The 25,044-nt window shown below is 45.2% G+C and overlaps 1 protein-coding gene across 8 annotated transcripts in view; it reads right to left on the bottom strand.

The window, feature by feature from the left end:
• Positions 1-25,044, bottom strand: part of STAT1 (signal transducer and activator of transcription 1) — a 533,280-nt gene that overhangs the window by 149,125 nt on the left and 359,111 nt on the right. For all 8 annotated transcript variants that reach the window (XM_069225879.1, XM_069225877.1, XM_069225884.1 and 5 more), the window contains 2 exons: positions 17,299-17,484; positions 12,429-12,504 (listed from right to left, as the gene is read on the bottom strand). In XM_069225879.1, the coding sequence (XP_069081980.1) occupies positions 12,429-12,504; positions 17,299-17,484 (262 nt within the window). The remainder of the gene's footprint in view (positions 1-12,428; positions 12,505-17,298; positions 17,485-25,044) is intronic.

Raw genomic sequence — 25,044 nt, 5'->3', positions numbered from 1 at the left:
TCTGTAACTTTTTCCAGCAATGTCAGATTTTTGAAAGCATTATACTGTTACGTCTGCTGGACTCTTCTGGTTGCGGGGATATATAGGGCTTGTAGGTTCATCAAGAACCCTAGGTAGCCAGAGCAAATAAATGAGCTGCACCTTGCAATGGGTTTTTATTCTAAACTGTGTATACAGCACTTGTGTGGGTAGGCCTAATGCTCGCGACAGGAAATGCAATATGGACGCATCACATTTTTACATTGAAATCTGACGTGTTTTTTGCAAAGTGCCAAGCTGTGGATTTTGGCCTCTAACTCAGCCAGCACCTAAGGAAACCTACCAAACCTGTGCACTTTTTAAAACTAGACACCTAGGGGAATCTAAGATGGGGTGACTTGTGGAGCTCTCACCAGGTTCTGTTTCCCTCACATTTTGGTGACAGAAATTTCTGGAATCTGAGAAGAGCCACAAATTTCCTTCCACCCAGCGTTCCACCAAGTCTCCCGATAAAAATGGTACCTCACTTGTGTGGGTAGGCCTACTGCCCATGAAAGGAAATGCCCCAAAACACTTTCTGGACACATCAAAATTATCAAATACAAAACTACCTATTTTTGCTGGGGGTGGGGGGGGGGGGGGGGGGGGGTGGGAGGTCACCTGCGTTTTTGGTCCTGGGCTCAGCAACCATCTAGGGAAATCTACCAAACCCAGACATTTTTGAAAACTAGACATTCGAGGGAGTCCAGGGAGGTGTGTCTTGGGTGGATCCCCCAATGTTTTCTTACCCAGAATCCTCAGCAAACCTCAAATTTAGCTGAAAAAAAAAAAACTCATTTCTGTGTGGGATCACCGCACCGGGACAAAGTGCCTGTGACAGGAAAGAACCAAAAACATGTTGAAATTGAGGGGGAACCAAAGCGGGTCCAAAAGGGTAGTTTGAAAAAAACATTTTTAGGATGACAAGTGCAGCAGAATTTTTATCGGTATAGATGAGACAATACTTGGTGGTAGGAATTTTGTGGATTCCTGCAGATTCCGGAAGGTTCCATCACAAATATGTGGGAAAAAATTGTGATTTCCAGCAAAGTTGGAGGTTTGCAGGGCATTGTGGGTAAGAAATGGTGCAGAGTGAATGTGAAGCACACCACCCTGGAATCACCCAGATGTTTAGTTTTCAGATGTGTCTAGGTCTTGTGGATTTCTCTACATGGCAGTGTCCCAAAGTCCAAAAAGTGCAGCCCTCACCAAGTGCAGCCCAAGTGGGACGATTTTGAGAGTTTGTCAAGCTCTCATGGCCCAAATGTAAAATCAAAACCCAAAATAATCAAATGTCCTTGTGTTTGCCGTGGGATAAGATGTTTTAGTGAGCGGGGGAGAGCTGAAGGACCGTCACCCCCTTCGGTTGGGGTGGAGGCATAATCAGGCCCATACTGGTTGATAGCCACCACCCCACTATTTTTTATTTCTTTTAATTACCTGCCATCTAGTAGACTCTCTCCCCCCTGCCCCCCCCCCCCCCCCCAAGGTGTGATGAGCCTTCCAAAAATAGGCTGATCTGCTCCCAAGGAGTTCAGATATGGCCAACAGTAAAGTGCCCCCATGAGGAGCGACACTCGCCCAAGGGGCTGCCACCTGAAACGAAACACACACATACACACACACACACACACACACACCAATCCCTGTTGCGTAAGTGGTTTCTGCCCCCCGGGGGCCAGATCGGCCATATAGAAATAGGCCGATCTGGCCCCAAAGGGAGCAGAAAGGGCCTAAAATAAATTCCCCCCCCCCCCGGAAGCGACCCTTGCCTAAGGGGCCGCTCCCCTTGCGTGAAATTGGTGCAAAACAAAATCCCTGGTACCTAGTGGTTTCTGCCCCCCTTGGGTGCAGATCGCCCTAATAAAAATAGGCTGATCTGCCCCCAAGGGGGGCAAAAAAGGCCTAAAGACCATTTGCCCCCCAGCGTAGAGACCCACGCCTAAGGGGTTGCTCCCTACATATAAAAAAATTAAATAAACAAAAAAAAATCCCTGGTGTCTAGGGTTTTCTGCCTCCCCTGGGAGCAGATCAGCCTTATTACAATGGGCCGATCTGCCCCCAAGGGGAGCAGAAATGGCCTAAATACAATTTGTCCCCCAGGGGAGTCACCCTTGCCTAAAGGGGTGCTCCCCATATGTAAACGACAAAAGTAAACATAAAAAATATATATCCGTAGTGTCTAGGGGTTTCAGAAATTGGGTGCCGAAATGGCCTAAAAGTAACTTTGCCCCCCGGGGAGCGACCCCTGCCTATGGGGTAGCTCCTCAAATATAAAAAAAATAAATAAACCAAAAAAAATAATCCCCGGTGTCCAGGGGGTTTTGACCCAGGTGGGGGCAGAAATGGCTTACAAATAAATTGGCCACCTGGAGAGCAGCCCTTGCCCAAGGGGCCGCTCCCCTCATGACAATTACCTGTAAATTCCCAGGTGTCTAGTGGGCATTTCTGCTGCCCAATCGAATCACAATCAGGCAGCAGAAATGCTGAGAAAGGCATCAAAGACAAGGAAAAGCCTTTCCTTTCCTTTGATGCCTTTCTCGGCCCCTCCACGTGATCTGAGGTGAAATGCAAAAGTATTTCTCCTCCGATCCGCACAGGAAGGCCTCTGATGAGGTCAGCGCGCTGACGTCATCAGACGCCACGAGGGTGGGTGGGGGTGAAAGGGGAGCGATTCCTATTCCATCCCTGCAGTGGGGGCGCAGATGCAAGGCTCATGGGAGGTGGAGCGCTAGCACTCATCCCATGAGCCAGTCCAATGACGTAACGGTTACGTCCTTGGCGCCTCAGCACCGCAGCCAAGGATGTAACCGTTACGTCCTTGGCTGCCAAGGGGTTAAGGAAGGGCTTTTTAGGAAAAATTACTTATAACAAGTCCTCAATCTTTGAATGTACTTTTTAAATTTAATTTCTTATTGGAAGCATAAGTCAGCCATGTTTCGGTGATGTCATACTTTCTTTTTTCCTTTTTATTTCTGTGGCATATGTTCGCACTAAAAAACACTGGTCTCACCTATGAGAGCATTTGGGTTTAGCGGACAAGTTACTTACCTTCGGTAATGCTTTATCTGGTAGAGACAATATCTAGTTGTAAATTTCTTACTTTAGAATTTCCCCCAGGAGTCAGTCTGGAGATTTTTCTTGAGCAATGCCCCTGCACGCCATTGGGTGGCTTCGATCGGCTCTGCATCCATCATCAGCGCCATCCACCTGGGATATGTTTCAGGTCCTATATAGGCACCACCCTGGTGCACTGACGTCAGTTTTTTCATGACTTTCCTTGTCAGAAGCGCAGAGTCATGAAGAACACTGACCACTGGAGCGTCAATACTAGGCCCATTAAGGGGAAGTCCCTGTCTCTAGAAATCAAGTCGTACAGCGGGGTCAGTAAGGAATCTGCAACTAGATATTGGCTCTACCAGATAAGGCATTACGGAAGATAAGTAACTTGTCCATTTGAGAGAGGTATCTAGTTAGAGATACCTTACCTAAGAATAGATACCCAGGCAATATCATCTGCATAGGTGGGTCTGCGAACTAAGATCATGCTAGGAAGTCCTACAGGACCGACGGCCAACGTGGTCACAGCTTAACCCTAGTTCAGCTGGCACTCCTGGGGACAGGTTACACAACTTGCTGGGATTATCCTGTATCTTATTCTGTGACCATTCACACCATGATACTATTTACTAAAAGTAAAACCCTTAAATCCGCAGATGTGCCATTTGTAAGTACTGTAAACAACAGCCATTACTCAATTTATCGATATCAGAAAAATGAGAGGTTGAGTTGCCTACACTAACAGTGTACTACGCATTTGTATTAAAGAGTTTATTCATCTCATTTCTTTTAGAGGAGCCTCAGTGCTGTCTGTGTTTATGTTTGTATTCTATCTGAACAAAGAAGAATTCTCTACAAGCCAAATCGGCTTAATTTCTCTGGTGTAAAACAGTACTTATCCCAACAAAAAACAACTAGGTTAAAATAACATAGCATTACAAGGTCTTATGTGGTGCAAAATACCGCAAAGGAATTGAGCAAGAATCTGTGTTCTTCAAGAGAAAATAGCATTTTGCTATAGGAGTCCCTCCCCAACACCTCATAAACAAGCAATCTTCTGTATTTTTCTTGTAATCTGGTGCATCCTATTGGTGCTTCTCTAAGACAGTAACCTTTCCCCTGCCTAGTAAAATGCTGGCATTAACTGAGATGCAAATTTGACAAGCCGCAGCAATGCCAATAGGTCTCACCGTTGTGATCTATTGGTTCTGCCAATAGTTTTTAGCTACATTGGTCTCACCTTTGTGATCTATTGGTTTTGCCAGTAAGTTTTAGCCATGCTGCACAGCATCCTTAAAAAAGAAAAAAAGAAATCCCTTTGACACGGTCGGCTGCATGATTTTGTAGGCACATGTACCACAAGTGTATGTGCCTCCACAATGACACAGGCGCTTTTGTTGTGTTTTTGTTTTTAGCTATCAATCCCAGTTGGATTTACAAATAAAAAGAAAATAAAACAAGTATTTTTTAAGCAGGCAGAGCAGAAGGGCAAACAGCAAAGTAATATGAAAGACTGTGTGGAGGACGATGAAGTAACAAGGGAGGAAAGACAAAAAGATAAAGAGGGGATTGCTGGAGGGTAAGCAAAAGTAACAGGGAGGGCGGGAGCAAAAGCAACACTGGAGTTGGTGGTAGCAAAGGGGAGAAGCACACGGGTGAGTGTAAGGGGGAGTGGATGGGGAGAAGCAGTTGGGAAAAAAAGAGCAACACGTAGTTCAGGGGGAGAGATGTTCACAAAGGAGACAGCTCGAAAAAACATGTACTCTAATTTAGTGCTTCACACAAAAGAAAAAACGTAATGCTTGGAAAGCAAGCAGTGGAAACAGCGATGCAAGTCAGTCAAAGAAATTGTAAAGAGGTAATGCTCCATAGGAGTGACAAACACAAGATTGAAAAGCTGAGACACTAATAAGAAGCAGACAAATGACAGTGAGAAAGAACTCCGACCAATGCCAAGCAAAAGACAGGCTCTAAGCCCCTCCATGTTCTTAATAAGCCACAATATACCGCCCAGCATACAGGACATACGCTGTCAAGTAGGTTAGACCTAAAAAGAAAATTATAGCAGTACATGCAATCAAGCCCCAGTTTTCCGATTTCATGAGTGATCTTCTCAGAAGGCTGCCTGGTTTCATATGGCCAGGAACGGTGCAAGGATTTTCACTGCTGCAGGCATAACAGAAATTTGAATACTCAAGTGCAAATTATATGCTTAAACATCGCCAAAGTCACGAGATCTGGCTTTTTTTTAAGTGAAAGAGCTTCTTCCTTGATCCACTTCAGCAGGTGTGGTTGTCAGACTCTTGAGTGGGTACACGAGAGAATGAATCTAATGGTGGATTGATGGATGGATGATTACACCGACAAATGAATGAGTAACTGAACAGGTGAGAACAAGGTCAGATGACTGGATGAATAGATGGGTGTATTGGATGGCTAAACTAATGGGTGAGTCTTGAGTGCAAGGATTACTAGATGGGGATGATGATCAATGTGTGAGCATGACTGGATGACAGACATGCTCATGGCAGGGGCTATTCTCTACTCTCATAACTGCTGCTTATCAATTGCCTCACACATTTAACCACTCTGTACCAATCACTTCCTGGCTCATTAACCCATGACTGCTTAAATTCAACCACTCACATAACCCCAACATTCATTGACTTGCTCATAAATAAAACACCCACACAAACACCAAATGGACAGACTCATCACTTACCTAACTTTTGCACTAATAAAAAGCAAGACCTTTCGGCTTCACCTATGCTTGTTTTATTCAAGTCGACAGACTGCAAAGGCAGGCTCGAAGCTCTAAAAAGCTAATTTAGAAACAGCAACAAACAGGCTAGAGCATCAATTTAACACTGAAACTCGCAAAGCAAACTCCCTTACCAACGTTGAAAAAAAAAAACTTTTGACTATTTTCTAAGCATTGTATTGTCGCCAAGTAAATCCTGTGCTAACAACAACTACTAGGAAAGTTCTGTATCCTGTGTGGATGGATGAATAATACATGAGTGAATTGATGAAGCCTACATTACTGCATGAGCATCAGAAACAGCTGTGCTTGATAGGGTGGCACAAACTGAGCCCTGACCCTGAGCTTCTGCCTATGACGAGGTGGAGCAATATGGAAGCTCGTTTCAAGACGAGAAAGATAAGACACTAAGACCTCTGTGGTTGAGGAGATGCCTGTAACAGGTTCACAAACGCTTTCCCAAATGTATTTTTTCCACACAAAGGCAAAAGCACGCTTTTGGGAGCAAAGGAAAAGTCAGGCGTTTGGGCACAGGCATTTGCCACATCAGGCAAAGGGGTGGACTGCCGAGAGTCTGTAAAGTCTGGAGCGCAGAAAGGTAATTCAAGGCTCGCTTAGAAAATCATTTTATAGCCTTAAGGGACCCTTCCCTTTCCATTGAGATTAATAATGTGGTGGTTTGCTTCCTAGAACAATATCAGGCGACGTCACTTCTGAACATGTACCATTCTTGTTATTTATCACAGTTGACACCCTAAGTATGACAGATAGTCTCAGACCTGAGTCCAGTGCTCACTCTGCCATAAGAGTCAAGCTGCACCCTACACACAAGGCCCAAATACATCAAAACTGGCCTGGGGTTGCTTGAGTGACCTGACCTGACCGTCAGAGGTGGCCTGGTGAGAAAAAAAAACAAGGGGGTGGACTGCCATGCTGCCTCAAGTTATTACCAGTGGCCTGGATTAATTCAAGCATTCCACCCATCACTTTTTAGTATTATGCTTTATTTAGCAGACCATCTAATAGAGCAAACTAAGCCTCCGTCCTGATGATAATTTGCAACATTTATTACAAAAGACTTAAAAGATCAAATTCACAGGATGAAATTCTCTTCTAAAAATACATTAATAGATGCAATAAAAGGAAGGAACAGTCAAATTAAAGAATGTAACCTTAGTTTCATGAAAATATACCAGCATTTGTGTCTAACATGTCGACTTTTCCTACTGTCTGTTGTTCTGCCTGTATAAACGTTTTGTATAAGATACATTTTTTACACATCTGACTTTCCCTGACTGTTGAATTTATTACTCACAAAGCTAATAAATGAAACTGTTGCAGATTAATCCAGAAAGTTAGAAAATGAAAAAAGGACAGATTCCTCTTTGGCAGTGGAAAGACAGCTCTTTACTATTGCAACAGGGAGATCAACCCTCCTCACACAGGCAGGCAGATTGTCTCAATCCGATGTTGCACATACAGCTTCTTATAAACAAAACTACATAATGCTTTATTACAAAACAACAGATACTGAATCACTACATAGTCATACATTAATTGTGAAAAATATCAGGTCACCTGTGACCCCATGATCCTAAACTTTAACCTAAATTACTACACATCCTTTATTGCAGTACAGCAAATGATAATTGACTTGTCAGTTACATATTGAAAACAGAAAACACTAGAACACCTATGACCCTGTAACCCTAAACTCTAACCTAATCCCCTACACATGTGTCATTTGTCACTTTAACAAAGCTTGGCAAACTAAACATTCTTCATTCTTGAATGCATGCATATTTGCGGTAAATACAGATTTAATAGTGTGTGCTTTCTCACTGTGAACCTAAGATCTCTTTGTAGTCTGAACTGATTAGAGTTCCTCCACCCATTGCCTAATCAGGTTACAATCTATTTGAAAACACAAAGTACATTCCAGTGAGCCTGTGTGTTAAGATCGTAAATTCATTCATGCATACTAAACATGAGTTGGCCTTTAACTGCAACCATTTCAAGTTACTTATTCTATCATGTACTCAAGTGAACTCTTCACCTTATTCCAGTCAGTATTATATTTGGAACTACAATGTTAGTGAACTATATACAACTGTGCAGAACTTTCTGCTGGTGACTGTTGTTGCACTATCTTTTCAATCTGTAAAAAAAAAAAAATTATCGCATCACAATGGACAAGCTTACATATTTACTATACTGGGACTCAGCCCTGGATAGTAGACAGTATAAAACTGAAAAATATTACCTAAGTGTAGCCCTTTTTGGGGTTAGTTGTCTAAAAAGAGATTACTGTAACTTTGTTCCCTGAAGGGTATTGTGTTGCCCACTGCTTAGAACATCTTCCAGATATCCACATGGCACCTTTGAAGAACGCCCTACACTTAGCCACTCACCTCATCAATAATCGGACGGATCACCCTGCTCTTCAGGAAATACGCTAGCTCCCTCTCCCTACCCACATCACATTCAAGATTTGCTGACTAATTTTAAAGGCAGAAAATTCAAACACAACACCCCATTATTGTAGGAGGCTGGCAAAGTTTGTAGTGGGTACCAAAGGTACCTACACCTTATACCAGGTCCAGTTATCCCTTATTAGTGAAATACAGTCAGTGTCTTGCAGCTAGGCTGTCTAGAGGTAGCTTGTAACAGAGCAGCCAAGGCTGAACTAGGAGACATGCAAAGCTCTTGCAATACCACTGTAGTCACACAGTACTTACACACATGAAATAAAATACTCAGTGTTACAAAAATAAAGGTACTTTATTTTGGTGACACAAATGCCAAAAATACCTTAGAGACTATACTCCCTTAGGAGGTAAGTAATATACACAATATATACACTAGTAACCAAAAACAGGTAAGTACACAGTCAGAAAACAGTGCAAATAGTGAAAATCACAATAGGTTGCAATGGTCCTAGTGGGAACACAAACCATATAGTAAAATAGTGGAATGTGAAAGTCAGATTCCCACCTAGGCAGGTGTACTGTGTAGAGGGACGCTGGGAGTGTAAGAAAACACCAAAGGTAAGTAATATACCCCCACCTCAGAGCCCAGGAATACATGAGTAAATCATAGTAAGTTTCCTGAAATACACAAGAAGTTGTGATAGAAGATTATGCAAGAACCACGAGAGACTGCAAGACACCAACAATGGATTCCTGGACCTGAAGACCTGTGAAGAAGGGGACCAAGTCCAAGAGGCACTGAAGAGTCCAGGGAGAACAGGAGCCCCTGCTAACACAGATGAAGGTGCAAAAGAAGAACCACCGGTGAGAATACAAAGTCAGTATGCACCCAAGAAGACAGTTGTGGGTTCCTGGTTGGTGCAGAAGATGTCCCACGCCGGATAGATGATTGCAGTCTGGTTTGCGTCGCTGGATTCCGCCAACAAGCCTTGGAATACGCAAAGCTTGCGCTTACCGGAAGGTGGCACTGCCTGGGACCGGGGGGGGGACCTGGTGGGCTCTCCCCAGGAGGAAGAGGCAGAGGGGACCCTCAGAAGACCAGGCAGGCACACTGGAGTCCCACAGCCCAGGGACAAAGAAGTTGCAAATGGAGGTCCACGCAACACAACACAAAGGGATTCCATGCTGCCGGAGAACCACGCAGGAAGCTGTGCGTTGTAGGTGGAGTGCTGAGGGCCTAAGATGTGCTGTGCATGAAGAACTTCTCGGCAGGTCGCATACAAGCCTTGGCAACTGCAAGTCACGCGGTGCACAGGGGTACTGTCTTGCGTAGGGAGGCAAGCTCTTACCTCCACCAAAGTTTGACAGCTGGACGTTGGGACTCTCAGGGTCTCTTTAGTCTACCACCTGTGGTGCTGGATCCATGCTCGTCATCTGGAGAAGGGACCCACGCCACCGGTCATTACTGCAGAGGGGTGCCTGCTGAAGCAGGGAAGTGACTCTGTCACTCCACAGGAGATTGCTTTGGTTCTTCGAGGCTACACGACCTGAAAACTGTTGCAGTTGCTGGCAGGAGCTGAAGTTAGAATGTTGTAGAAGTCTTCTTTGCTTCTTTGTTGCAGTTTGTAGAGTTCCTGGAAGGTTCAGCTGCGGTTCTGCTGGTAGAAGATGAAGTAAAGGATGCACAGGATTCTTGCTGGAGTCTTGCAATCTGAATCTGAAGAAACACCCAGAGGAGAGACCCTAAATAGCCCTGAAAGGGGGACTGGTCACCTAACCAGGTAAGCACCTATCAGGGGAGGTCTCTGACCACTCAGATGCTCCCAGAGTGCCCCACCACCTTGGAATCCAAGATGGCAAAACCAAGGGACACTCTGGAGCAGCTCTGGGCACCACCTCTGGGGTGGTGATGGACAGGTTTGTAGTCACTCCCCTTCATTTGTCCAGTTTTGCACCAGAGCAGGGACTGGGGGTGCCTGAACCGGTGTAGACTGGATTATGCAAGGAGGGCACCATCTGTGCCCTTCAAAGCATTTCCAGAAGCTCTGGGAGGCTACCCCTCTCATACCTGTAACACCTATTTCCAAAGGGAGAGGGTGTAACACCTCTCTCCCAAAGAAAATCCTTTTTATGCCTTCCTGGGCTTGAACTGCTTAAGCAACAGGAGGGCAGAAACCTGTCTGTGAGGTGGCAGCAGCTGGGGCTATCTGGAAAACCTTAGAAGGCTGGTATGGCAGGACTGAGGGTCCACTGGGGATCGGATTGTGCAACCAATAGTGGAATCACTATTGGGGTACAATTCCCAGTTGTTAGACACCTTACATGGCCATTTTCGGGGTTACCATTGTGTAGCTGGACATAGGTATTAACCTATGTCCAGTGCACGTGTAAAATGGCATCCCCGCACTCATGAAGCCCGGGAAAATGGGCCTGGATAATGTTGGGGCACCTCTGCTAGTGTAGGGGTGCTCTCACACACAGTTACTTTGCACCCAGCCTTCAGGGTTGGAAGGCCTGACATATAGGTGACTTATAAGTGACCTGGTGTAGTGAAAATGGCATTGAAATAGTGCATGCACTATTTCACACAGGGTGCAATGGCAATCCTAAAGACGACTTTGCATGGGCTCCCTCTGGGTGTCAAAAGTTATGCTGCAGCCCATAGGGATCCCCTGTAACACCAATGCCCTGGGTACCTAGGTACCATATACAAGGGACTTATAGGGGAGGCCCAGGATGCCAGTTTGGAGTGAAATACTGATTTCACTGTATGTAAGGACAAATTTGGAAATAGAGAGAGCATGAGCACTGGGGTCCTAGACAGCAGGACTCCGATGACACTTTTAGAAAACAGTGAAACATACTTACAAACAGGCCAGAAATTGGGGGTAACATACCAAAAAGAGGGTACTTTCCTACAATTATTAAGCACATAACACAGCAATGACAATGCTAAGCTTGAAGTCATGAAATGTAAGGTAAAGAGAATCCTCATGGCACATACAGGCTGTGAAACTCCATTAAAACACAAACCCATCTATCCCCTTCGCTACTCCAGTTTGCAATGAATTGGATCCATCTCTTCAAGGACCACCATATCCACAAATAACAGCAGCTATGGAATGCCCTCAGAAAAGCTATGTGAAGTCTATCGATATTACCTGCTACTAAGCTGTACTTGCACCCTCGTCTTGCACCACTCTTCTCCTATTGCACAGCACTCTTACTTAACACCAAATTCAGCAACACCCCTTACTCTTTGTCATAGTAGCCCAAACTCCATACCCATCTGCTCAAACTTTATCTTGGCAGCTGTGTTATCAAGAAATGGCAAATACTTTGGAGAAACAGCCATCTTAATTTTCTATATGTAATACATTACTCCAATTATCAACTCATACAACTATATGTATTAAGTGTATAAAATATGTTGTTTACTTAGCATACACAATTCTCTTACGCCCATTCACCTACAAAATGCTTGAGACTAATTAAAGATGCCTAAATCTGATCAAGTTTGACTATGACATAACTATGGTCTTCAAAAACAATTGTCATAATTTCTTTTATATTGGGATACAATATAATATCTTTGGATGTCATCGCAAGATGTATATGATGTTATGCACAAATGCACTTTAATAAACATAACAACAAATAACTGCACAATTTTTCAAACGTTTTCTCATTTACATGAAGAAGAATATTTGACTCCTGAACCCCAATTTCCCCCCCCCCCCTTCCAGTGGAATGTGTGTTGAGTGCCACTGAATGCCGCCTCTAGGCAGAAGTGTACCCATGGATAATAGCCAACACCCTCCTTCAGACCTCACCCACACCCTCATCCCCATACGAGCTGACACTAGATATACACCCCCTAATCGCCCGCTGCCAAACCCATTTATATTGATTGTTACTCATTAACTCTAAGGATGAAAATCGTTGGTCTCCAGGCAATGGACTTTGGGCTTAATGCCATACATATGTGCTACTGTATATGTAAATTGCTGTGAGATAATTTAATGAAAAAATATATATATATATTAGCTACAAAATTTGACAAATACCAGTTTCTCAGCGATTTGACTGTAGCTGGGCTACACCAATGCCACACTGCACTACCAGAGCAAATGATTCTCTTGTCAATGGTTTATACTTACACTTCAGACACCGAAATTAATTCAGTCTTTATGTACCCAGTTCCACTTTGCCCTTCCACATCCATTGGTTCTGATGCTAAAAACAAATGAAAAAAGATGTGTACTCGTTCATCCACCATAAAATCTGCAGTTACATCATGAATACATTTATATTTCTGGATACTCTGTACCTCCTAATATGTAGACTCTCACACACTATTAACCTTTGGGTACCACACGACTTAGAGACAGGAGCAAAAACATTCTACTGCTGACACTCAACCATTACGTGCCTGTTGCATGCATGTCAACCAAGGAAAAACCACTCAACCCCATTTGGATGTGCTAGTATACCATTTAACTTCTTAAAACATGATCAATCAGAACTAGTATTTGCCTGATAGCCAAGGAGCTTGTGGGATACTGAGGAAAAAGGGAGACAGCCAGTGGAATACGAGTAATGTCATCAGAAGAAAGGTAATTGCATCCTAGTTCATTGTCATGGCTCTATACCGTTCCCAACAGATGACCTGTTCTAGAAAATAGAAAGGTGGCTGAGTAAATAGCTTCTGTAGAACCCCCTGCCCACAGTAAGATTGTTTCAAGTGAAAGCCACAAGTACTTAGTTTTTGCCAAAAGCAAGTGGGGGTACCACACCTAGCTGCGATGTTATTTATCTGGCAGGTATGTAACATGTAGGTGGATCCCAATGAATCCACGCCCCCGCAAACCCCCATCCCACACAGATGGAGTGAAGTCTAACATGACATTAGCCCGAGGGTCTGTTCTGTGGAAACTACACCAGTGGGAGATGCAAGATGTAATCCACTGGCACTAGTGGCCTGAGTCATAGCTCATCAAGCACCAATACCTCCAGAGGTGACAACATGTGGGTCTATCAAATGTAGAGCCCTGTTTCTACAAAGTAGAAATCTAAGGAAAGCATTATGTTGACGATGTACAGCTTCTGCTCAGACAAGAAACATGCAAGCATGTTAAAACATAGTGAAAAAGCAAATGTATTTGTCTTTTGTTATGGATAAAATACAATAATTATTTTTTGTTTAAGAAAATAGCAAGAAAAATCTCTTCATTTATGTAGAACTCATTTAACGCCCTGGGAACAAATGTGGAGAGAGCCTCAGGATCAAATTGCCTCAAATAGACATGTTGTATAGTTCAAAAGGAAGTACTGCTCAAAACGACCTAAAAAGGGGAGATGCAAGTCAGAGAAGGCCATGTGCTCAAAGGGTTTATGCATCAATCTAGCTAGAACCAGGCTGGGATCCAAAAGAATGCAGGACACCTGCTACGACCGAAGAGGAGCAAGTGGTCAATCCGATGTTGGTCTGTGACCTCTTTGGAAGTAAGAAGGATTTCTCTGCTCTATTTCCTTAGGATCCAATGTCCTCTAAGTGTTCTGGCAAATATTATTTTTGATGACTGATTCGGCTGGAAGTCCATTAAACAAATGAGTAGGTTGATATTCATTGGCAAGGTACAACGGCAGAACCTCAGTCACTGAGCTCTGGTGAGGGCTTTCAGGTCACCTCAGTTTCACATGCTGCATAGACATTACACATCAATAAGCATGTTAAATAAGAATGGTCAGACAAGACAAGATACTGGCTACAAATGTAAACGGGGGGAGAGACCACCTTTCACCATATGACAATTGCCCACCATATGGAAATTGCCCATACATGGTTGATTAGTGAAGTAGGTATGTGACAGTCTTGGTAATGTAGCGAGTACTGCAACAAAATGTGCTCCTAAAACATTTGTTAAGCATTAAACTGTTACGATAATATAAAATGATGAAAAAGGGGGTGAATTTACTCAAGCTGCTGTTGGCGAGACATAGACTTACCATTAAATGGAAGAACTAAGAACCACTGTGATGAAAGAATGAGGAGCTATAGCAGTCTACAGCTCTGAAGAAGTGAGATTAACGTTTGTCAGGATAGATGGCAACCTGATCTATGATTTAGTATTATGGAAAATATTTTCAAGGAACCTTATCTTTCCACAGAAAGGTCAAACATTCAGACTACCTTGACTGTTTATTAGAAAATATGAAGCGAAAAGATTTGACTCGGGTGAATGTGGCTAGTATAATCAGGCACAATATTGTGACAATTATACTTGACTGCTGATAGGTAAATGTATCAAATGGTACTGTTAAACATCGCTATCAATGTTGATGCCACTTGTTTTCCTTAGCGGAGTTTGGGAAAAGGTTTTAAGTCTGCACATGATGGAATAGGTATATGACACAGACTGCTACACAATAAAATGTGGAACAAAGTGGAAACGAACAAATTCTACCAATACAGTAGGAAACAGATGACTTTGTCCTGTTTATCAGGCTTAAGTAAAAAACTTGAGCGTGTCATGTCTGTGCAGGAAAATATCCAGTGTACATTGTTCTGGTAGCAGTGTCAGTACTGTCCTGGGACATCAGCACTTTTTGTCCAGCAGCTTCGATACCCAGTTTAACCATAAAGCTTACTCCTCCTAGGTATAGTCAGGGAGCACAGAGGTCTACCTTTCAAACTTGTACCCCAAGTGCAACCTGATACTCTGACTGTATTCCCGACATCACAGAAGATGATGTTCAGTACTTTAGGGAAGCCGTCAACACCACAACAGGCCAGGCTGGGGGAGTTCCCAGAGGCAAAGAAGACAGTGTTCATATGTCCAATCTGTGCTGTCAAGAGACTTTAGGATTGTAGACTCGGAAAGTTTTCTTCTTGGCCTCCTTAACCTGCTTGAAGTGATGGGACTAGTGGATGAGAGCTGTCTTCAAAGGGGGAGACTGAGGCTGGCACATGTGCACAGAGGCCCTCATTCTCCAGTTGGGCATCTGCGTCTCTATGGGTCAAGCCTTGAGAGTTTAGGCTAGAATTAAGATGTACTACAAGGCAAGGTCCAAGCTTTCCGGGTCTTTGGAGCCATCTTGGCATCTGGACCACTTAAGAGTGGCCTCTTAGGGGTAATAGGCTGGACCACTTAAGAGTGGCCTCTTAGGGGTAAGAAGCCCATGGCGATGGATCCTGTGGACATGTATCAACCCTCAATATACCTGCCAAAAGTTCCCAGAATAGGTTAGAAGCAGCCATCTAGGCAAATACTGGAAATCTAAGCCATTCCACCCACTGTTGAACTTAAGTATTAGATGTGTCATGCTTGTATGCCACAGAGTCTACATTCCTATAGGGAGGGTCAACAATGAGTGAAAACCGAAGTGTCAGAGTAATGAGGAGATTAACTGACTGTAATGGCTCTGACTCCAAAAGATTTGCAGGTGCACAGAGGATTGGTGCAAACTCTTGTCTAATATAACAAGAAGCAGCATTGGGTTCAGTTTTAAACGCTTCTGGGTGTGGGGCTACTCTAATGTCAGAGTGCCCTACAAACAATGGTGGAGCTTCTAATGGGTCACCCGAAGAGCAAACTCCACTGGTACTAGGGCCTCTCTATACCTGCACTTCTTTCAGTATCCTTGCACGTCTAGGCAGAAGGAATTAACATTAGGTATGGGGGGGTAAGCCTCCAACTTCCACCTGCAGAGGCTTTGTTGTCTCCCCCTTCTCAAACATCCTTTGCACAGGGTGGTGTCTGGTCGAAACAGTAGAGGATATGGAAGCAGAAAATGAATTGACATCATCAAACTTGGGTTGTCACTGAGCGCATTCAAAAGAGAAGCCAAGTTCTACTCCACTTGGATAACCCTTTCAAGTCATTATCTGTTCAAGCTGAGGAAGGGGTTGCTCAACCTTGTGTACTGAGCTGGCACAATCATTCAGAGAAAGGGAAACTGGCTCAATCACAGAGAAACAGCAGCTTCAAATGTCTGTGCCCTGATGGTAAGTGGAACTCAGCCCACCAATAAACAGAGGTTCAAAAGCAACATCAGTGAAGTGGCCTTCCGCCTTCTCAATCTTTTGGCTCCCATTCCCTTGATCTTGGAACTAATCAGGCAAAAAGTGAATGTTGAATATATTATACATTTATATGTTTTCACCCTCCCCATGGTTCCATCGCTTGAGTTCAGAAACTGAGCGCTACCCCACATGAAATAGGAAGGTCGCCATTTTCTGAACCCCCCCCTTAAAGGAACCTTAAACAAACAGCATAAGCAAATACTGGATTCTACAAACAGAAGATGCTTTGGTCATGTGAATCAGGGGCTGCACATGGAAGGTGACACAATGCATGGATTTAAAGCTGGAATATTGTGGCAAAAGATATCTGAGCTAAAGGAAGGGTAGGTGAGAGAGAGCGTGCGCGAAAGGGTGAGAGATCGAAAAAGAGAGAGAAAACGGGAAAAAGAGCACAAGAATCACACTATCAAGTGAATAAGCAGGACTGTGCACCCGCCTAGTCAGTCTCGGAGTAAGAGAGAAGCAGGTTTCAATCCATACCTGAAAGCGATCAGAACAAACGACTGGTAAAGGTATCTACCCCATCCAGTTTTAGTGGTGTGACCATGTAGGACATATTGCTCTGTGACTGCAGCATTTGTCTAAAGCTTCATATGCACATTTTCTATGTATCAATGTGGCAAGCTTTAGTGAATGGCAATAAGATACAGTTTCCCGTCCCACAACTGGGTGGAATGCTACACACAAAACTGACAACAGGAGAGTCTGTATGTAGGAGAAACGTTTATGACCTCTGCTTTGAGTCTGCTCATCTTAACATACAATTCCATTTTAATAAATTAATAAGAAATACTGACTAATTTGGTTGTGTTAACGAAAACATTAACTTGGTTTAATAATGAATTCACTGGAAAGGGTATCTTTCTTTACTGCGAATAGTGCATATTCCTGTCCAAGTTTAATTTGCTACTAACAATAAATTAAAATGAAACTGTATAACATACTTTCTTTAGGTCTGGAGTAGTATTTTCCAAAGGCCATATCTTTTGGAATATCTTTGTACAGGAATCTCAAGGGGTTTTCTGGGATGTTTTCAGCTGCCATGACTTTATAGTTTCGAATGATATCCGGGAACGTTACAGCAGACAATTCCTTTTTGGTGTAGGGCTCAACTGCATGGAACTGAGGATCTGAAAAAAAGTTGTTTAAAAGGTTTTTTTACAAAAGTGCACATAAACAATAATCGTTTTAAATATGACAGTCAACACTAAGAAATCCTAAACTTCATTTCATTATTTTATCTGTTGCCTAACTATCTTTGGTTAGCCAATTATCCAAATCTTATTTCCTTTCCGTCAATGGATTGCCAGTGGCCAACCCACAGGTCACTGGGAGAATATCAAAACGTATTCAAACTATTTTTGGCTCTCAGAGCTTTTACGTCACTTCTGAAAGACTTTGCCACCTTAAAATATTATACTTTGTGCCAGTATACTGTTTAAAATGTTGCTTTCCTTATGGTGTAAGTGAGCACTGAAAAGATGAATACAGTACTAGTGTTGAACAAGTTACTTACCTTTGGTAACTCTCTTTTGTAGTACACTCAATCTAGACACATAATATTAACCTTTTGAACATTCCCCAGGCATATAACTGGGTCCAGGAACTGTTTACGTAGTACCTCGGAGGGCTGGAAGGTGGCACCGTACAGCTCTACACTGATGTTGCCCCCATCCCCCCTTCTGGAAATGACGAGCGAGCCTATAAAAGCACCACTCCCAGTTGCAGAAGTCAGTTACTTTGGACGCTGTCCATGCCTCCAGACATGGGGCCCAAAAAACTAATTAGCAGACCAGGGCGCAGACCACCAGAATTGGTAGCTTATTAAGAGGAAGAGTTGGGAGAGTAATCGGAGGCCAGCTACAGTCTCTACCAGTAAAAATGTTGCCAAAGGTAAATAACGTGTTCTTCTGATAGAGCTTTCTAGCCACATATTTCTCACCTGTTGAACAGATACAAAAGCAGTACCTAAGCGAGGTGGGCTGTGGATAGATTCAAACCAGAAAGTCCTGCAGGATCAAGTGGGCAAAGTGCCCTTCTTAGCAGACTTCGCTGTTTAGACAATAATGCTTCCTGAATGTATGAAAGGACACCCACCTAGCTCCCTGGCAGATGTCTAGGACAGAGACTCTGCATGCTAACAGACTGGGAGAAGCCTTAGCCTGGAAGGAATGGGCATGCAGTCCTTTGGTGGCTGCACACTTCACCACTGCATAGCAGATCTTAAAGCACAGAATGATCTAGCTTCTGCACAGCCTTGCCTCTTTCACTCTGGGGAACCCCACAAAGAGCTGATAATCCACGAGGTGGTCTGCTGTGCAACAGATGCAGAAGATAAGCGTTCTCTTAGGGTCCAAGCGATTAAGCCTCTCCTCATTAGAGGGGTGAGAAGTAGCATGGAACACCAGCAGGGTGGTGGACTGGTTGATGTGGGAATAGCATCACAGCTTTTGGCAGAAAGTATGCAGAACCAGCTTGTCGGGGAAGAAGGTTGGTATATGGTGGATGAACACACAAAGCCTGAAGCCAACTACACTGTGCTGAGGTGATGCTAATGAGGAGCACAGTCTTGATTGTGAGAAACCATAGAGGACAACTGTGGAGCCTCTTGAATGGAATAAATATAAGATACAGATGTACAAGATTGAGGTCCAATTGGGGCATTACAAATGAAGATGGGGCAAGCATAGACTGCAGTCCTTTCAAAAAATGCAACAGATGTTTTAAAGAAAGAGGGCTGATCAGGCAACCATTAAAAAGCTGCAAAGGGCAAAAAATAACCTTTAACTGCTCACAAGGCAAAGCCTTGCCATCGAGAGACAGACCAAATAATAAAAAAACAGATAAACTGGCCTGGAAGGGGTCAATCTGGCCTATGCCACACCACAAATTTGTCCCAATGACAGGCGTATACAATTTTCAACAAGGGACACTTGGCTGCCATGATGACATCAATTGTCTCTGGAGGATGGTTGAAAGTGGTCATCTGTTGCTGCTCAATTTCCATGCATGAAGATGGAGGTTGTAAAGGCCAGGGTGGAAAACCCAACAGTTATGCTGCAACAGAAGACCCTCTGGGAGGGACAGCCTGATTGAAGAGCATATGCTAAAGCCCAGGAGTTCCATATACCGTACACTCTGTGCCCAATCCAAAGCCACTAAGATGACTCGGGCTCGGTTTGTCCTGATCTTCCTGAGAACTTGGGGCAAGAATGGTATTGGTGGGAAGGTATGCATGGGTCCCGAACTCCACTCAAGAAGGAAAAGCATCTTCGAGTGAGAGACACCTTGGAAACTGCAACGCCCAAAAGTGCTAACATTGTGAGTACTCAGCGATGGTTAAAAGATCGAGCCAAGGTTCTCCCCATTTGTGAAAGAGATCTTGCCTCACCTCCAGATGAATCTGCCATTCATGGTCCACCAGGCGCCAGCGTATGAGCTTGTCCACTCTGGAATTCAATGATCTGGCATGATGGTTCACCACTGGCAAAATATCTTGTTGGTCCAGCCATTTTCAGAGGCACAAGGCCTCCAGGGACAGGGTCAGTGACCCTTACCCTGTTTGTTGCAGTACAACATGGAAGTGGTGTGGTCAATGAGCACCTGTGCCAGCCTTCCCTTGATGGATGTTAGGAACGCTTTCAGACCCAAATGGATAGCCCTCAGCCCCAAAAGGCATATTTGGAGCCTAGACCCCACTGGAGACCAGAGGCCTCTGATATCCACCTCTCCCAGATGGCCACCCCAATCCAGAAGCGATGCATCAGTCACCACTGTCAGTACTGTGTAAGGAAGAGAGAGGAGTCTGCAACTGACCCAACATCTGTCCAGCAGGCGCCACTGCAGATCTTTCACAGTCTCCCCTCAGATCTGGACATGGTTGGAGAGGTCTCCTTGGTGTCCAGACCTCTGGTACTTCAGATCCCACTGCAGAGCCTGAATATGCCACTTGGCGTGCTCGACCAGCAGCATGCAGGAGGCAACCAGTCTCAGTAGCCTCGGAGTCGACCTCACAGAAATCAAGGATCAGGGCTAAAAGACCAGGATCATAGCCTGAATGTCCTGGACTCTCATCCTCGGGGGCAAGCCAAGAAACCAAACAGTATCTACAGTGTCTCAGATAAAAGAGCCTGTGAGGAGTCAGGTGTGACTCTAGCAGGTTGACAGTGAACCCCAAAGATGACTGTCTGCAGGAAAGTACGCTCTTTCTTGGTATGGTTACCCCCATTTTCTGCCTGTTTTCAGTGTGTTTGACAGTGTTCACTGGGATCCTGCTAACCAGGATCCCGGTAATAATGCTGTCTCTCTTCTTACTTGGTAACATAGTTACTTTCACCCCACAATTGCCGTACTGGTGCCACCATGTAAGTCCCTAGTATACGGTACCCAGGGCATTGAGGTACCAGGGGATCCCCATGGGCTGCAGCATGTATTATGCCACCCATAGGGAGCCCATGCAAAGTACTCTGCAGGCCTGTCATTGCAGCCTGCACTCCAGGTCACTGTAAGTCACCCCTGTGGCAGGCCCTCCTAGCCCAGAGGGCAGGGTGCAAGTACCTGTGTGTGAGGGAACCCCCTGCACTAGCAGAGGTGCCCCCACGAACTCCAGTGCCATTTTCATGGACTTTGTGAGTGAGGGTATGCATTTTATGTGTGTATTGGACATAGGTCACTACCTATGGCCAGCTACATAATGGTAACTCTGACCCTAGGCATGTTTGATATCAAACATGTCAGAATCATACCCCAATACTGTTGCCAGTATTTGAAGTATGATTCCATGCACTCTGGGGGCTCTTTAGAGGACCCCCAGCATTGCTCCTACCAGCCTTCTGGGATTTTCTGGGCAGCCCAAGCTGCTGCCACCCCTCAGACTGATTTCTGCCCTTCTGCTGCTTGAACAGCTCAAGTCTAGGAAAGCAGAACAAAGGATTTCCTTCAGGGGAGGGGTAACACCCTCTCCCTTTGAAAATAGGTGTTATATGACTTGGGAGAGGTAGCCTCTCCAAGCCACTGGTATACTTTGAAGGGCACATTTGGTGCCCTCTGTGCATAAACCAGTCTACACTTGTTCAGGCACGATCTGCTCAGCTCTATCTGCTCTGGCCCTAAACTGGACAATGGAAAGGGGAGTGACCCCTCCCCTGTCCATCACCCGGGGTGGTGGCCAGAGCTCCTCCAGAGGGTCCCTGGGTTCAGCCCTCTTGAATTCAAGTTTGGCAGGGACCTCTGGGAGCTTCTGAGTGGCCAGGTCAGGCAGGTGATGTCAGAGCCCCCTCTTGATAGGTGGTCGCCTGGCTAGGTGACCAATCAGCCTGTCAGGGCTATTTAGGGTCTCTCTCTTGGGTGGATCCTCAGATTCAGCATGCAAGATTCCAGCCGGCCTCCTCTGCAACCTCTAATTTGACTTCTAGCCACTGGAACCGCAACTGGACCCTCCAGGAACCAACAATCTGCATCCACGACAAAGGCTCTGTTTGCAACATTGTTTCCATGGCTAATTCCAGCTTCTGCAACATTTCCTTGGTGCTGCATCCTCTGAGGGCGCCAAGTCTCCAGGCTGCACAAGAACAAAGAAGGAATAGCCCTTTGAGTGAAGGAGTCACTCCCCTGCATCCGCAGGCACCAACAGCAATGACGACCGCCTGCGTGGATCTCCTCTCATCCTGAGCTGTGGGATCCTTCATCACGGGTGGTGGTCCGGAGTAGTCCTCTTGGTCCTCTCGATCAGCTGTCCAACTTTGGTCGAGGTAAACCCCTGTCTTCCCATGCAGGACAGTACCCCCGTGCACTGGGTCTCTTGCAGCTGCCAAGGCTTGTTTGCATCTTCTCCACGGGATCCTCAGGTTCAATGTAACCCCAGCCCCCAGCACTCCATGCTGCGACGCACAGCCCTCTTCGTGCTTCTCCTGCTGTGTGGGACCCTTCTCCAGTGGTGCTGTTTGGGTTCCTCTGTGATTCCTGGTTCCTTGTCCAGTGGGTCTCCTGTGGGGAATGCCTCTTCCTCTTTGGACTCTCTGCCTTGCTGAGGTTCCCCCTAGGACTCTCCCCATGGGTTGAGTCCTCCTGGATCTTGCTGGTCCTCAGTAGCTCCACTCTTGCTTCACCACGACTTCTGCCTTTGCCAAGGCTTGTTGGTGGCTTTTCTACACCACTGACCGACTGCAACCATCCATCCAGCGTAGGACGTCGACTGCATCCTCCAGGAATTCTTCACCTGCTCCAGGGCTGCATTCCTGACCATCTTTGTCCTACCGTCGATCAACTCCTGCACCCACAGCTGGGTGGGTAATAGCTCCTACTCCTCCTGGACTCTTCTGTGACTTCTGGACTTGGTCCCCTTCTTCCACAGGTCTTCCTCTTCAGGAATCCACCGCTGGTTTCATGCAGTCTGGTCTGGGAGTTGCATTTTCTGCTTTTCCTTCCTTTTGGATGGTTTGGGGGACAATCTACTAATTTACTCCTTTCCTCGTGGTCGCTAGGGGGCACTGTGGTACTTACCTTTGGGTTTTCCTAGTACCCCTAGCTTTCCTCTACACATTCCACTTACCTGGGTGGTGGTCCTGTGTTCGCATTCAATTTTTTTAGCATATGGTTTGGGCTCCCCCTAGGATCACTATTGTCTATCTGCACTTGCACTGTTTTCTATCACTTTTTATGCCTACTTCTGATAACTAGTGTACATATTTAGTGTGTCTACTTACCTCCAATTGGAGGGTTGCCTATCTAGTGTTTTCTTATTGTGTTACTGTAATAAAGACCCTTGATTTTTGTAACACTGAGTGCCTAATTACGACCTTGGCGGAGGGGATTACTCTGTCCCAAATGTGACAGATACCCTGTCCGCCGTATTACAAGTTACATAGGATATAATGGAACTTGCAATACGGCGGGCGAGATATCCGTCACATTTGGGATGGAGTAATCCCCTCTGCCAAGGTCGTAATTAGGCCCTGAGTGTTTTCTTTCATGTGTGTGAGTGCTGTGTGACTACAGTTGTAATGTATGAGCTTTGCATGTCTCATAGATAAGCCCTGGCTGCTCATCCACAGCTACCTCTAGAGAGCCTGGCTTCTAGACACTGCCTACACTACACTAATAGGGGATACCTGGAATGAGGTGTAAGTACCTTAGGTTCCCACCACACACCAGGCCAGCATCCTACACAGGCATTCTGCTTTTGCCTGGAAGTGGTTGACGACTGCTTGGGGTGAGTCAGCCTTCAACAGCCAGTTGAGGAGGTATGGGAAGACTGGCACCCCTAACTTCTAACAGTATACAGCCTGCACAGTCATCACTTTCGTGAACACCCGAGAGGCGCTGGTGAGACCAAAGGGGAGGACAGTGAAGTGAACATTCACCTCTCCCACCACAGACCGCATTAACCACCAATGGGCAGGACAGGGAATATGGAAACAGGTGCCCTACAGGTCCAACGCCACCATCAAGTCTTGACGTTCGTGAGCATTTTGTATTTCTCTGTGAAGAGGAAGAAACTGAGAGGAAGCAGATCTAAAACAGACTGAATAACTCCCTTCTTCTTGGGCACCAGAAGTAGCAGGAATATTAGAATAATAACCATGTCCTACTTATGGCACTGGTGTAATCTCTTTAACAGGCCTATTGGCCAAAAGGGCTTACACTTCCTGCAGCAAAATGGAGAGATGGTTTTCTGACACCCATAGTATAGAAGGAGGAAGGTGCGCTGGGGTTGAAAGGAAGGATAATGCATACACTTTGTTAACAATTTGAGGAACCATCAGTCCGATGTGATCACTTGCAAACACATAAACAATCCGTGGATTCTGCCTTAACTGGATGGCTGTGACCCTGCAAAGGTACAACAAAGAGGTTTGGCAGGAGGGGTTGCAGGTTGGGAATGGGATGGTGGACTGAGCGGCACACGGACTTTGGCTGCAGGGGTTGTGGGCACCACTGCCTCACCTGTGAAACTGCTGGATTTACCTTTGGATGGGACAGGCCTGAAATACGAAATGCTGTGGCTGAAGCCACAAAACAAACGTGTTGCTGGTGAGGTTGGGTAGAAAGGTCGAGGGAGTAAGCTTTAGCCCTACTATCCTTGAAGCATTCATGGGCAGAATAAGCCTTGTCCCGGAACAGACAAGCCCCATTGAATGGCATGTCCATCAGGTAGGACTTGACATCACCTGAGAACCCAGATCAGCATAGCCATACATGGTGACAAATAGCAACACTGGTGCCTATAGCCCATTTGATGGAGTCGGTGCTGTCCAATCCACCACGAATAGTAAACTTGATTACATCAAGACCACCCTGAATGACCTGAGACAGAACAAGGTAAAGATTTTCAAAGACACCTTGGTGGACTTGCACCACTAGTCCCAGAGAGCATGAATCTAGCAACCTAGTAAGTAGGAAGCATTAATGGACCATAGTCATAGGGCCAAACTGGTGGCTAAGAAAAGGCTTTAACCGATTTGCTCCACTCACTTCAATTCCCTGTCAGGGGAGTGGTAGGAAAATTGTTGAGGTTATATGGCTGGTGGAGGCCTCTACCACAAAGCTCTCAGGACAAGGTTGATGAGACAAAAAGGCCCGAAGCAGGAAGATGGCATCTGCCAATTTGACGGTTAACCCGAGGGCTGGTACAAGGCTTAGCACATACACCTAAAAGGGTATCTGTCAAGGCACCACTAAAAGGTAGGAGA

The sequence above is a fragment of the Pleurodeles waltl genome, chromosome 3_1 (assembly GCF_031143425.1).
Source record: "Pleurodeles waltl isolate 20211129_DDA chromosome 3_1, aPleWal1.hap1.20221129, whole genome shotgun sequence".
Taxonomy (NCBI): Eukaryota; Metazoa; Chordata; class Amphibia; order Caudata; family Salamandridae; genus Pleurodeles; species Pleurodeles waltl.
The sequence above is the reverse complement of the archived record's forward strand: the minus strand, read 5'-3'. Positions and strand labels throughout refer to the sequence as shown.